At 35.7% G+C, this 15,948-nt stretch overlaps 1 protein-coding gene across 2 annotated transcripts in view; it reads left to right on the top strand.

The window, feature by feature from the left end:
- Positions 1-379: 379 nt before the first annotated feature.
- LOC145688198 (dnaJ homolog subfamily C member 21) overlaps positions 380-15,948 on the top strand; it is an 80,826-nt gene continuing 65,257 nt past the window's right edge. The window contains exon 1 of one of the 2 annotated variants that reach the window (XM_081762077.1): positions 380-687. In XM_081762077.1, coding sequence (XP_081618203.1) covers positions 591-687 — 97 coding nt within the window. In that variant the 5' untranslated portion in view covers positions 380-590. Of the gene's footprint in view, positions 688-2,936; positions 3,079-15,948 lie in introns of those variants that run through there. The other variant, XM_081762078.1, reaches the window with a different exon arrangement.

Below are 15,948 nucleotides of genomic sequence, written 5' to 3'. Positions count from 1 at the left end.
CACTTTTTATCCTTTGTATGTATTTTAGATGTGGGTGATGTATTCTGCTATTTCTTACATGATAGCTTTGTAATTTCTATTCTCTCAAGGACATTACTTCCAAAGAATTATCTGGGCAGTCAATTAGTCCAACGGTGCATAGTAAGGTCATGTATTGTATGGAGTCTCAAAAGCCGGTTCCGAGTCCCTTCAAACCACATTGTCAAGTAGCAGTTCATTTTCTTTGTAAACGGTAAATATATAAAGTTACAATTATCATACAATATCTATAAAATATACCTTTTTATTTTGTACACCTTTTTCATTAAAATTATCTGTTTATTTATTTCCTATAAATATAGTGTTACTACATTTATTCGATTCCGAGTTCTTCAAGCGATCCGCGCAGTATGAGTCGGTATGAGTAGCTGTTTGTTGAGGTTGTGGAGTGCACGTAGGACAGAAGATTATATTTATTTATGATTAACGTTGACATTGCTTCTTGTTTCAAGTGGTGGATCATTTAACTGGAAATTAACATACCAATAGATTTATTATAATAAGAAGTAGAATCATTTTCATTGTGACTACGTGATTATTTCATATAAAAGATGCGTTGCTATTATGAGATCTTAGATGTACCGAAAGATGCTGGAATAGATCAAGTGAAAAGGGCTTATAAAAAACTAGCTTTGAAATGGCATCCAGGTTAGAATGATTTTAAGAAATGTATGAATGTTTTGTTCAAAGATGCTTTAAAAAGAGTAATTCCATAAATTCTTACTATTTGTTTCCCTTTAATAAGCTGTACACATTGGTCGCGAACTTAGATTCGTTAAGTTCAGTAACCCTACGTGTCTTTTTCGTATTTTTTGTTTGTTTCAGTTGATAGTTTTCCGAACTTAGCTTCCAATTTTACGGAAGTTACCGAAAATTGTTCATAAAAGAGGTTGAGTATTGAGTCTTAACCTAATATCTGAAGTCTTTTGAATAATATTAAAATAGTTGGTATACCGATCACATGTCATTGAAAATAAATTATAAAACTAAACTTAAATGCTACGTAAGGTCAAGATTGCCTATAGCTTTACAGTTTTGTCACATGCAGGTCTACAAAAGTATAGAGGTAGAGTTTGGTATATGGTAATTCACTTGCGAATTGTTTCTTTTGAGCCTTGAACAAATAAAGTGACGTATTCCAGGCTAAACGTATATTTTCTGTGTAGTACACAATTGAAAAACCGAGTAGCTGTCTTAACCTTGTATAGCATTTGAGCTAAATGATGCTACGTAACCACTAATGAAAAAATTGTGCTGCGGATTTTGCTACTGGTAATTTATAGTTTAGTCTATTTGTTTGAAAGACTTACGATACCAAGTTTACATGTATCATTTCTCTCGCTCTGCAATGATAAACATTCCACCCTTTCCGCATATTGCTAATTTGAATATAAACAAATGCACATTGTTTTAGTTTAATGTCAACTTGAGTAGTGTACCTGCTGGTTATTGACAGCATTCTTTTTAGTTCTCTTTTGTGTCATTTAATTTTATAGAACAGATTTACTTGCAGTGAATAATTTCCTGTTTCAATACTCGACGCAAAAGCTGGCAACACAGCATTGAGTACCACGTGCGCGCAGCGAGCTGTCAGAATGGACAAATAGTATCAATGGTAGTAGTCAAACGAAAAATGGCAATACTTTCACCCTTGTAAACTCACAATATTGTAAATGAAGATAACTCATTTGGATGGCATTTTGTATCTCCCCCAACTCTAATTTGCCTATTTTATGTTGAAAAAAGAACCTAACCAATCCCTGCGGGGCTTCTAATCCGTTCCTACTACTGCTGCTACTCCTACTACTTAGATTGGGGAAGATACTAAATATCAGCCACGTATTTTTCTCTCACTATAAACTTGCTCGGGGGTATGTTTAGTACAAGGGGTCCAGAAGCACGTAAACAACACAAAATTTACAGGAGGAATGAGTGATGCAAGTACTTAGACGTAACATAACATAACCAAATCTAACCAAACCTAACTTAAGCTAACCTAAACTAACGTAATATTAGTAGAAATAAGCGAAGTCCTATGATTTTTTGGAAAATTATGCGGGACTCCTACACTAATATAACAAAAACTAAACTAACCTAACGTAACCTAAACTAGCCTAACTTAATTAAACTAACCAACCCTACCCTAAACTAACCGAATGTGAACAGAAATTACCAAAATTGTGACATTTTTTTAGAGAAAAGAGCTGGACCCCTTCTGCTAAACATAGGCCCTTGCTCGTTAATTAAGTACGATTTTTGTGCTGCAAAGTAGGACCAACGTGTTTAGTCTTGAAAACGGTAAAATGTTATTTATCGAGAAATTCACTGTCATTACCTTAGAAATGTTTCTCCAGAAAGCGAGTTGCATTCCTCGTGCAAATTCATTTTAGGGGCTTTTGCGAATAAATACTGCATCCGAATATATACCATAAAAACTACAGTATTAAAAAAAAGAATCTGTGCTAGGTATCTATTCAAAGGTAGAGGCACGAGTTTTTCACTACGCGATAACGCTAAATGCGTCAGAATTGAGTAATTTTCAGTTTCTTGATGTTTTATGATATTCTGTTTGTATTTTCATTGGTTTCCTGTGCGCGATAAAACGCTAAATTGGCAGTTTTGCGTGAAATTTCTAACAATACACGAAATAACGCGAGATGTTAGAAATACGTGTTCATTAAATTAAAAACGCTATTTTTTCGCTGACGGAACGGTGGAACGTTGTATGAACGGTGAAGTTTGGATGATTCAGACACAGCAATAGAGAACATGTTGCGCGTTAGCTATCACTATCGCAGCTGGTTCAGTATTTCAGAAGTGATGATCGAAGATTGTTGTAAATGCGCTTATATATGTGTGGCTTCCGACAAACAATGCCAATTATGAGAATTTTTTTCCCAAGTATGAACTGGTGATAAGTGACAAACCTACAACAATGAAGGAAGAAAATGTGGAAATATGGAACATGCTTATTTTTAATGCTTAAATGTAACTTGTGCCTATGTGCTTTCAGAAGACAGCAAAACTTTCCTACTCATGGTAAGTTCAGTTACTAATTTTCCTTCAGTTTGATTAAAAATATATATTTTCTATAAGGGAAATTGACAATGTCAAGTGTAATATTCAGTGTATTTTGTTTTTAGGTGATTAATGGTTTATTTTTATAGTGATTTATGAATAAAGGAACAATTGTAAAAGATGTCAGGGAATTCTTTTCCGCAAGATCTACAAACTGCAAAGAGAAACGAAACACGAAATTTTCAAATTCTTAGTGTGAAAAACTCGTGCCTCTATCCAAAGGGTACAGGTTTTATCTAACAGTCATTGCAGGGCAAAGCTGCGGGATGCTTACGTAGGGACCATACACGTCAGTGACGGTAGTTTTACGTGTAAGCGGCAGGGTTGGCTGGTTTAAAAAAAAAAAAAAAAAAACCTGGTTTAAACCAAAAAACGAAAAATGTTCGTAAAAGTGTAACTATGCGTAAAATCTTGTTGAACACACATTTGTGGGTTATCACGTTTCATTCCCATATATTATTCGTACTAAATTCAGACTTAAATTCCCCATTCTTTACTCAAAAAGATTATATTACAAAAGCAACTTTTTTTTATGTAACTTTATGGATGTTTCTTTTGTGATTTTTTTATATTGTTTGTTATTATTGTTATGCAACCAAAGGAAAATTCTAAACATTCCTTCGTTTTAATAATGTTTACTATTGATAAAATAAATCGAAATGCCGTACTTTTGTGGGGACGGGGGTCATATAAACCCCACGAGAGGCAATTATTGAAATAAGAATCTTTGGTAACTATTTATTTATAAATCGGACAGAGCCAAAGTAGACTCAATCGTATCTTTATTCACTTTCTTTACTGGTATGCAAAGTAAGTCGTTATATTTCTTTAACTTGGACTAATAAAAGTCGTAGTGAACTGACTTGGACTAAATTAGTTCTTCTGTACTCTGTATTACTTTGAAATTGTCCATATGTAATTCTGTATAATGGTTCCACTTGTACAATTGATCTTTTTGTCCTTCTGTCCTAATGACTCTTGACGATTATATTAACAAATATGTGAAGATCAGTCAACGTATTTTTATCAGGAGTCCTTCGTGAGTGAGTCGGCAGACGTATCGCATTTGTGGCCAATTAGTCCCGGTTTCGAGTTCAAATGGAGGACAATTTCTCTTGGATGTAAGCCGAGAAGCGGTTTGGATTCCGCTTTAAGCTTATGTGACCCTTCCAGCATAACCGGTTGTTGCATACTAACACCAAAGCGAAACAAGCTTATTTCTGTCCATATGTGATATAAATACATAGAGCAAATTATTTAAACCAAAAAAAAAAACTTTTTTTTTTTTTTTTGTATTTTCAATAAAAACCCTGGTTTTTGCCAACCCTGGTAAGCGGGGATGTCACTAAAAATTTATGAAAAATAAATAAATAAGCCACCATGTTCGGTTTATCATACATTTATTGAATTACTGTACATTCACAACACCACTACGATATGCACATTTAAATGTTTCTTAACTTCACACACTTCTTGCTCAAATTCAAGAATCTGTCTCTTTCCACAAAATGTAATGACTCTGTTCCTCACCAATATACTTTGTTACAGGGTTAGCAAAAACCATGGTTTTTATTGAAAAAACAAAACAAAAAAAAAACAGTTTTGTTTTTTGTTTAAGCCCTTTTTTTTTTGAGGGGGGTTAAATAATTTACTCTATGTATTTATATTAGATATGGACAGAAATTAGTTTGTTTCGCCTTGGTGTTATTATGCAACAGCAAGGTTATGCTGGAAGGGGTCGCATGAGCTTAAAGCAGATTGCGAACCGCTTCTCGGCTTCATCCAAGAAAAATTGTCCATTTCGACACGGAACCGGCACTAATTGGTCACAAATGCGATTGCCGACTCACTCACGAAGGACTCCTGATAAAAATAATACGTTGTACTGATCTTTACGTAGGCCTAGTTGTTAATATAATTGTCAAGAGTTATTTCAGAAGGGCAGAAAGATAAACAGTGACACAAGTAAAAGCATTATACAATTATATATAAATCGGGAAACTCCCGCCTCAGCCATTGGAAAAATCCTGTTATTACTTTAAGCGTATTTGTATATAAAATTTTAAGGTCAACGTATCATAATCACTACGCTAAAACTGAGGTATTAAATTACAAATTTGGTATGTAGGTATCATTCAATAAAATTAAAACAAAGTCAAATCCAAGCTGATGTTGGAAGCTGCGTAGGCAGTTGATAAATTTTGCCAATTTCTATCAATATATTTAAGCAACCTTGGCTTCTTTATAAAACGACAGGCATTCAGGCAAGTAGAAATATATAATTTGGTTTCGCTTCGTTTGTTTAGGCTTAACATCTTTATGAAATACCAAGGTTATCACGGAGAAGACTTTCGCTTAAAGGGACACCTCGAATCGCTAATTGGTTTACACTTGAAAGATGGGTTGTGATTCGACCGAGAATTGAACACGGGACCACTTGATTAAAAGGTGAAAAGTACATAAACGTAGTGCAGATGGTTTTATATGTGGAGACTCACCATGGAGTTCACACGATTTAAAGCATTTTTCGTTCTTTTCTTGTTTGGTTTAAACCAGTTGCTTTTTTTAACCAGCCATCCCTGCTTTGTTATAAAGTTGGAAATTGAAACTTCACATGGAACTCCCATCTTTCAATACTCGAAACAAATTGCCTCATTACGCCCCGATGTTTGACGTCACCATGGCTCCACTCAAAATAGTACCAACAAGGCGCAGCTTTTACCGCGACAAAATATCATTAAACTGGTTTAGTATGCATGAGTTACACGAATAATAACCGATTCACTATTTTTTACCTGTGAATTTCATGTATTTATCATGTTTTTGGACTTACTCTCCTAAACTCGCAAGGAGTATCACAAACCATAACAAATCTCTATGTAACCAATAACACATCCGTACCTTGGTGAACTTAGGCTGGAGCCTTTCCCTCGCAACCGTACACCGCTGTTTTTGTACTACTAAGTATGCCTAAAGCATTAAAGATACTAGTGCTCCAGATGAGTGAAACCAACTGGCGATACAAATGTAAGCTGATACCGAATTATTTATTTCGGACCGTAAGAGATCAAATTAAGTGATAACAAATGCTTTGCACTGTTTGTCACATCCTATAAACTCCCATGGCAGCGATCGCAGAGCGACTGTGGTTTTAGCCTTATTCATTCAATCACATTGTATGTTCTCGAACTAAAACTGAAATATTTGCACAGTAAAATCCTTTATGTTCGATTCGATGCACTGTAGTTTATAAGTTGAGCAATTTCATCACTTCAACCGACCCAAGTGCAAGGTTCTGAAAAGTCTATTTTCGATTCTGAACAGTATGTTAAAATAATAATAATAATAATAATAAAAGGAAAGCAGGGGCAGGCGAATGTTTTAAGTTTCCCTATCATTGATTCATTTGTTCTTTAATGTTACTTCTGTCAGAAATTTAAGCGAAGATTGTAATTTTCTGCTATTATACAGGGTGTCCACATGAAATCTCCCTGATTACAAATATTGATTGCATGGAAACTGTTAGTGCCAGAGAATAACGGTTTGCGGCATCTTGAAGAGCAACTCAAATAGTTTTTTGTTGTTGATTATTATTTGTTAAAGGTGTTCATGAACAAAGATAACAACAGCAGAAGAGAGAGTACAGTGTGAGGTGTGGTTGGCTGAGACTAAATCACCAATTGTCGTGCAAAGGAACTTCAGAGGAAAGTAGCAACGGGACCCACCAAATGTCAAGACCATTAAAACATGGTTTAAGAAATTTTTAGCCACGGAGAGTGTCAACCAACATCCTGGCTCGGGCAAATCACGAATGTCTGAGGAAACTGTGGATGAAGTCAGGGTGGCCTTCATTAGAAGCCCAACAAAGTCAGTTCGCAGAGCGTCACGCGATCTGAACATCCCACGTTCAACGGTTCATAAGATGCTCCATAAAATACTGCGTTTGTGTACATATAAGGTGCAAATCGTTCAGGCGCTACAGCCCAATGTCCTATCAAAACGACCCAGGTTTGCAATGGAGAATCTGGAACGGATCGAAGATTACTTGGGGAGAGTGATTTTCAGTGATGAGGCAACCTTCGACACATCATGCAGGGTGAATCGTCGCAATGTGTGCATTTGAAGTTCCGAACCCCCATACTTGTTCGTGAATATGTCAGAGATAGCGAGAAAGTGAATGTGTGGTGTACTTTGGGACGCGACAGAGTTATCGGACCATTTTTGTTCATGGAGCAGACAATAACTGGTCTCATTTATCTGGACATACTTGAACACTTTGCTTTTCCAGAGCTACTTCCTTTGCACCCAAACGTGATATTCCAACAGGATGGTGCCCCACCGCACTGGTGTTTAGATGTTCGTAGGGCTTTAGACCGAACATTTTTACAGCGATGGATTGGACGCGATGGACACACTCCTTGGCCACCGCGATCTCCCGACATAACTTCTATGGATTACTTGTGTCAAAGATAGTCTATGCCACACCTGTACGTGATATTCCTGCTCTTCGTCATATAATTGAAGAAGCCATCAACTCGATCGCACTGAACATGCTACACAACACATGACGGGAGATTGAATATCGACTGGACATTTTTAGAGCTACTAACGGGGCCCATATAGAAATGCATATATATATATATATATATATATATATAAAAGAAAACTGAGTTGCTCTTCAAGATGATGCAAACCATTATTCTCTGGCACTAATAGTTTCCATGCAATTAATATTTGTAATCAGGGAGTTTTGATGTGGGCACCTTGTACTATTTATGCCAATATAAGTCAACGAAGTTGTCAGTTTCGCGTGTAGTTTATATCTTTGAAACTAACTAGAAACAAACAATGCCAGAAATTCTGACGGGAACGCCTGATGATTGACTCAGCCATTGTAAGTTAGAAAATATGATAAATATATTTTCGTATTCTGTATACGACTAAATATTGCAACTAAGTATATCGTCTATCAGTATATGGTTTACTGGCATATATTTTCCTTATTTATCAGCGAAGCTGATACAATTCAATATTGGTTGCTACCATTATACTTCACGTAATCAATAAATAATCCATAGCCTTGCAAGCAAAAGAGTGACAAAGTCTTCAGGGGGCCGCGGTGGCTCAGTGGTAGAGCGTTCACCTCTGGTGCTTCGGGTCCTGGGTTCGATCCCAGCCCCGCCAAGTGGACTTTGTGGTGGACAAACACCGTGTGCGTGGGTTTTCTCGGGGTTCTCCCGTTTCCTCCCACTTTCTTCATTCCACCATTTCATTCATCACCGTCTCCTTTAGCCTAACTGGCATAAGCATGGGACGTAAAACTCAAATATTTCATTTCATTTTCATTACAAAAAATCTTCAATACAAAGTAGTATATCAGATTTCCATGACGACAAACAAAGCAGGGTTGGACCCACCTTAAAGCCCACCTGGGTTCTTGGGCTTTTTGTTAGTATATTATTAGTACAACTAACGGCCGTGTGCACCGACGAACTTCAACTGTTGAACGAGGATCATAGCCAAGTTCAGTGAAAATGTCTGTTGCACCAACATCGTTCAAGGATAAGTCTGGGTCAAATGATGGATGAACTTGGTTTTAGCTTGAACGGCCGAATTTGGGGGTTTAAACTTCGTTGATCCAAGTCAGTCTGTTTATATTCAATAATGTCTTTGTATTTTTCCACTAATGATATTACAATTCTCGTGATCGGAGAAATTTTCTGCTCGTGGTTTCGTTATTTTTTCCTAGATACAATGTATATCAATAAAATGAAATAAATGTTCTGAAGTTTTAGGAATACAGTTCTTTTTTAATTTTCAGGTAAAGTCTGTTAACTAGCAAAAAGAAATAAGGAGGATATGTAGCTAGAAAACGTGCGAGGCTATAGTTTTTTTTTAATAGAGAACCCACTAGAAATAAACTATTATGCGTGTTTTTATATATATATATATATATATATATATATATATATACAAAATCAGCTCAGCATTTTCAACAATGTATTTTCTAAACAATTTTCCAGTAAATATTAACGTTAGGAAGGCATACAAGTTATGTCTATAAATACAGTATTTTCAGTCAAAATTCCATGCAAACAGCGTAAAACTTATCCAGTTATTCCTCGTAAAACTCATTATCCAGTTATTCCTAGAGTGTTATCAACCGATTGCGTACAATTGTATGACACATAGAAACCTAGCTACTATAGTGAAAGCTACACGTCTCAAAACCACGCACCAAACTTCACAAGCTACTCATTACAAGCTATTTTTGAACCTCTTACGCCAAGGTGAAGCTGCTGGGCAATATTCGAGGTGCGTACGTAGTGAACAGGCAAATTTGCGATAGTAGGTATACGTGTAAGCAAATTAAGGGTTCACTCACAGACAGTTCTACCAAATAGAAATTTTATAGGTAAAAACGACGTGAAATATTTTTCATGAAGGAATGAAAGTGTGAATATAAGTAATTACCGTCTATCACAGCATATTGATGGTGATGTTAATTATTAGTGATCAAGTAATTATTGTTTGTGTAAGTGTGCTCTTCCACTGTCCTCGTTTATGTGTATACCCCGTCACTGACTCGCCTGCTCCCTATGGACGCAACCGCTCAGGCCTCCCTACTGCGCTCCTACTCTAACTCGGTTAGGTAACATTCGTGCTTTTTAGTGGCCACCTAGCATAACTTGGTTTGTGTTTTATACACAGTAGTTTTTATGCTATACGCCCACACTTTATTTATACGTTACTGAAAAATACGTACCAATCTGTAGTAGGTGATCACTACAAGCAAGTTTTGTATTATAATTGCGTAATTATGAACCATACATTTTTACGCTGTTTCTATAATCACAGATTACTAGCATGTGTAGCGATTTTTTTTTTTAATCGCACCGCAAAACAGGAGGTTGATATTTTCTACACTTGTCTTTCCTTACGCACACACCACCATCGCTAGTGTGCCTGCTTTCGCGGACAAAATCACGAGCGATCCCTCAAATTGTGCCCTGCTTCGAATCGGAATAGATACAAACTTAGGTTGTTTTGGCCATTTAGCACAGATTCGTGCGTGGTTTTTGCACTTATTGTATTTATATTTTAACATAGAAGTTTGCAAGCATATTATAAATGTGTGCGTAGCAGCTGGATAGGTGAGAATTGAAAATGCAGAAGTCGTTAGATGATAAATGGAAAGAATAAATAATAGCACTCCTCAACTTTACCTACGCTAACTAGGAATTGTAGGCAAACGCCAACAGGGAAAAGGATGTAAAAGGCATTAGAATAACGTTTTCACCATGAAATATGAATAACTGTTGAGTCAATTTTCCCCATGAGTGGATTCCACAAGTTTTTTCTAGTGGTGGCGAATTTTAATATACTGGGGATGAAATGTACTAGGAATCCACATTGAGGATGATAGGATATATGGTCACGAGGGAATTTCATGGTTCTCGTGGAGAAGTTCCCCCCCGGTCAATTCATGAAATCACCACTGGTCCATATAGATCCACGTTATATTTGTTCTTTGTTATAAGTTTAGTGTAATCTTTATGGTGCAGTTTTACTATAGGGGCTACGTATCCACAGATTGTAAAATATATGAAAATTGCAGACGTGTTTAATTTGTCCATTTAATGTCGAGAAAAACGTGTAGTTTTACTATACGTATCCATAGTATAAGTAGTAGTAGGAACGAGTCAGAAGCCCCACAGTTTAGTTGGTTTCTGTTCTCAACATAAAATGGGAAAATTAAAGGCTTGCCCATATTTCTCTATACATTTTGCAATCTGTGTATCCGTATAGTAAAACTGCACCGAGAACAGAACCCAACAAACCCCTGCGGGACCTCTAACCCTTTCCTACTACTACTAGTACCACTACTTATACTATGGATTCGTATAGTAAAACTACACGCTACAATCTAATCTAAAATCCACTACCAATATTGCAACACCAAGTATTACTGGCGTATTTTATTACAGGTATAATTTATTAGTCCATTCTTTGATGTATGTGGTCGAAATGCACACAATCTCAAAGAGTCGAGAACTCCGGCACGCGGTATGCCTTCTTCATTTGTTACTTTGCTACACGAGGGATAAAGACAAAAGATGACAACCAATCAGAGTCGATTTTACAAATTGACCGAAGTTTACTTAAACGAGGTTTACTGAACTTCGATTTTCAATGGTGCAACGGAAGTCCGGGAACCAGATTTAAACTTCAAAGTTTAATGTTGAACGCGTTTAAGTGAACGCTCGTTTAAACTTAGTTGGTGCACACGGCTGTAAGGTGTCACATTGAAAGTGATTTTTATCAGATTTTGGACTTTCCTTGGGCGAGCTAGATGCTTTCACGTTAAGGGATACAACATTCAACATAACACCTTTATAAAGTTCTGAATACATAGAATGAATAAAAAAAACTTACCTTAGCTTGAGATAATTATAAAACAAATTAATGAATGGATTATGCTTATAGCCTGTTTGAAGTAAAATAAGCAATTTTGTACTTTAGAAAATATTTTCCGTGAATAGTATGCTCGTCGACTTGGCGACACCGAGGGACATTGTCACTCATACGTTTGACGGGTTTAAGGTCATAGGTGGCGGTACTAATAGTACATTTGTAAATACATTAGTAAAACTATTAGTTCAGTTACTTGTTCCTATTTTCAAATAAGCATTCTGTAGAATCAACACCAGCAATAGCGTAAAAATTCTTGTCAAATTTAAGAAGCTTAATGCTCAGAGTTCCGAAAACTGCGTAATGCTTACTATTTCCAGTGCTGCATTTTCGAAGCAAAAAAAAAAAAATCGCGAAAGAAGTGCTCGGGAAATTACCGTAATTGAACGCACAAAGTATCGGAAGTGAACTTCAACAATAAAACCATTCATTTTACGCTGGAAAGTATTTATGTCGTATAAGACATTTCGAAACATTTATTTTATAAAACATGAATTTTATCTTTGTTTTAAATTAATATATTTGGTGTTCATATTTGCTTAACATTACTGAGGCTCCTGGGATGATTCGATCTACATTTTCAGGGTACAAGCACGAAAGACACTAATTTCCCTGTATAGATTTTGGCGGCATACCAACGTAAAATTTGAAAATGGTGTCATTTTTTTTTCTTTCAAAATAGTGGGTTTCGACGCTACAAAGCGCAATTTTCGTTCTTTTACGTTGAAATTTTCAGAGTAGAAGCACGAGACACTCTAAATTAGCTGCAAACATTTTAGCGAGGATCAAACGTAAAATTTCAACATGGCGGCCATTTTTTCAAAACAGCAGTGAATAGATAATTGTTTCAAGTTGTGACAATGATAGTCTTGAAATATAAATCACATTTTAACACTTTTACCACAAAGACATTGAAATATTTCGAAAAATTCTAATTAAACCCGAAAAATCCGGTATGGGCCCAGGTGGGTTGGTCTTTTTTTTTAACTGTTTTTTTTCAAACCTTGATACAAGGTGGACCAAAGTAGGTATATACCTCTGCATTGATCAAGTATAAAATTCTGGTTTATGGGTTTATTTGCTTCGACTCTTCCGAGCTTAAAATATAAGTAAAAACACATTAAGAACAAATAATAAAGAAACTAAGTCTACCGGTTGGATAATAACAAGAAATGATATAAAATGCAATGAGCTCATCAGCACGGTACTGTATACCTGTTTTTGGGCGCCACTGTATATTAGCCATGTAGTAATGAGTTCATTTTATGTGGCATTTAAAGTATTTTGTTAAAGCTTTCAACACCCGCTACTATGCGTTTCGTTTAAGAATTCATACCTTGTATATTTCGGCCCGCGCTGGAGCCTTGAACACAATCGTTCCGTCCGTAAGCCAGAAGGTACTAATGTTTCTCAAATTGTGTTTGTGCAAATAATGAAATTTCTGAAACTACTATATATATATATATATATATAGAAGGAACTGGTGAACTCTGCCAAACCTTTGTCTACTAAACATCCGCCTTATTGTATCCCCAGTATTCTGTTAATATTAATCACTTATATAGAAACGAATCCTGAGCTGCTTGTCAAGCGATTTTGTGTAAATTGATCATTTTATTTGTACCTAGTTGGGTAAATAAATGGGATCTTTGAGTGAATAAAAAGAACAGTGGCTTGGTTCATACATTTGGTTTGTCTAGAAAGAAAGGGCGGGGCTTGTATTTGTTGTTCTTAATTCATTGTGATATAACTAACTATTCATTCACGACTTTTTTTTTTTTTTTTTTTTTTTAAGATAATCTATTCCTTTAAATGAATTGGACATACTATACTCTTTGTCGTATCTTTTTCTTTTTTTCACTAGAAAACAATTTCTAGGGTTAAATTTTCCAAGAGTTGTATTTATTTAATTCAGTAATTTGCCAGTACGGGTTTTCTTTTTTCTTATATCATAACTGCTGTAATTTTTCTGTATCAGTTTTTTTTTTAAGTTCGATATTTTCCCACAAGTTTAAATAGCCTGATTTTTCCTATATACTTTAAAGTATACCACCACTTCAACTATTAAGGTGCCTATCATAATGTAGAAAGGTGTTTGATCGCCAGTGAGATAGTATACGTAATTGTGTATTTATTGTGAATACTTTTGGAATTAATAGATCAGAAGACATAGAAAGAATGTGGGATCTTCTTTCATGTACAGAAACTTGTGTCATGTTCGTCTATTCATGCTGAAGTAATTGACAGAAAATATATGTTTGGTGATTTTCTTCCTTCCTGTATTTACTGACGATTGCTAGTTTAAACAGTAAGACTCATACTTAACAGTAGGCCTTTATTTATATTCTAAAGGGATGAACTAATAGTACATGGGAACATTTTTTCTGATAGAAGCTATAGGGCACATATTCATGAGGAAAGTGACTTACCTTGTGCCTCTGTGTTTTTGTTGTATATTTTTCTTCTCTGAAAACGTCGTTAGCAACTGTTTTATTATTGCTTCACCGGATCCTTACCTTTACATGTTCTATTACAATCTTTCTTTTCACCCTTCTCAAACATTGTGAATGTTAATACGATCACACAAATCCTAAAATTCACAGTATTTGCAGAGGGTTAAATCTGCCCGTGGGATTAATGTTTACAGTAGCCATGAAAAAGCAGATCACGTGGCAACCACATTAGAGCAATAAGCTGCGAAAACCCAAAACACAATGCTACAACTGGAAAAATGCATAAATTATTTAGCTGATGCTACAGAAGAAAGTACTTAGCTGCATCACATCATGCAATAGCTAGATAACAAATCAAACTTCCTATGCCGTCGTAATTTTCATATCTTATTAAAAATTTACCAAAGGATCTTACATCAACTCTATACGTACGTTTCAATGACTATTTGTCATCATCCTCTGTGCGCGTCATCTCTGAGAAATCGCGTTATTCGTGGAACTGCATATACTAACTATTTTCGTCCTTTGTATAAATGGTGTTAATGTTTATTAAAACTTTACTTACTTGAAAACATTTTATTTAATCTGTTGTGTACGTTTCGACAAACAGTTATTGCCATCCTCAATACAGGATAGGTCTCAGCTAAATAATCGTTTTACCTGAACTGGAAGTTTTACTGAGACCAATGATTTTTAAATTTGTTACAATATATAATTTCTGTCAAATTAAGGTATATGATTCAGGTAATCTTTTTTCACGGCCTGAAGTATTGAGGCACAGGTTTTAAATTTGTAGGTTTGGTGACACCAAGGGTCTCGGATAAAATATAAATTTATTCATTTTTTTTTTCCTACTTATTAGGTTTATTAACGAATTGTGATGACATACAGGTGAAGAAACTGTGGAAACTTCAAAGAATGGTTCCATTAACAATAAATCGCCAGCTTTACAAGATATCTGTTAGTACAAAGTAAGAGAAGTCTTGAAGATGCTGAAAGACCAGCTGGAAGTGCATGAGTTGTGGATGCAGCAAAAGACAATCAACGATTATGTAATTCGTCAAGCAATAGCAGTTTCGTGAAAGAACCTGCGCTGAGGATGGCAATAACTATTTGGTGAAACGTACAAAGTAGAATAAATAAAAGGATGTTCTTAAGTAACTACATTTTAATAAGTATTCAATATGAATCCTGTTGAATCAAGTAGCAGTGATCGTTTTCTTACTGGCGATTAATTTTCTCGTTGAAAATTGTACATTCGTGAACTGTCACTTAGTTTCAAGAGCAGATAGGAAATCTCACCAGATCACTGATCGATATTTCTTGAACCTGTGTTGTTTTTCACCTGTAAATTATATAGCTGTACATAGCAAATTTATTAATGCCATTTCATTTAACCAATCTACACAAAGAGCAAACGGTTTTTAAAAGTAGATTATTGAATTCAAGACGAAGTTCTTATGTGTCGCGACTTGAGTATTCATGAATTAGAACAATTTTTAAACTTAGCTAGTTCGGTGGAATGATTTAGGTTTCAGGACAAGTATGTTCTTTGTCAGTGATGTCTCAAGTTGAGTACCAGTAAGGTGGAGAAACAACATAATATGAAGCTCTGCTAAGTGAAACAGTGGGATATATGTACGCCCAGGATGCTGACGATATCCCATGTTCCCAGTGCTGTTGTGTCCAATTTTTGTTCTCTTGACACCACTCTCTTCGCTTTACTGCATTACGTGGAATATGGGGATGGCAACCCTGCCATGAATGTTTACAACATGCAGTTCCTTTAAATGGTTGATACATGGCCCTGAATGTGGTTGTTCATCTCGGCGGTTATCTAGGACACTGTTGTCCTGTGCTTTCGGGCCACCGTTAACTGTGATTCCGGTCGGTTAACTTTGACTTT

The sequence above is a fragment of the Thermobia domestica genome, chromosome 6 (assembly GCF_964235325.1).
Source record: "Thermobia domestica chromosome 6, izTheDome1.hap1.1, whole genome shotgun sequence".
NCBI lineage: Eukaryota > Metazoa > Arthropoda > Insecta > Zygentoma > Lepismatidae > Thermobia > Thermobia domestica.
The sequence above is the reverse complement of the archived record's forward strand: the minus strand, read 5'-3'. Positions and strand labels throughout refer to the sequence as shown.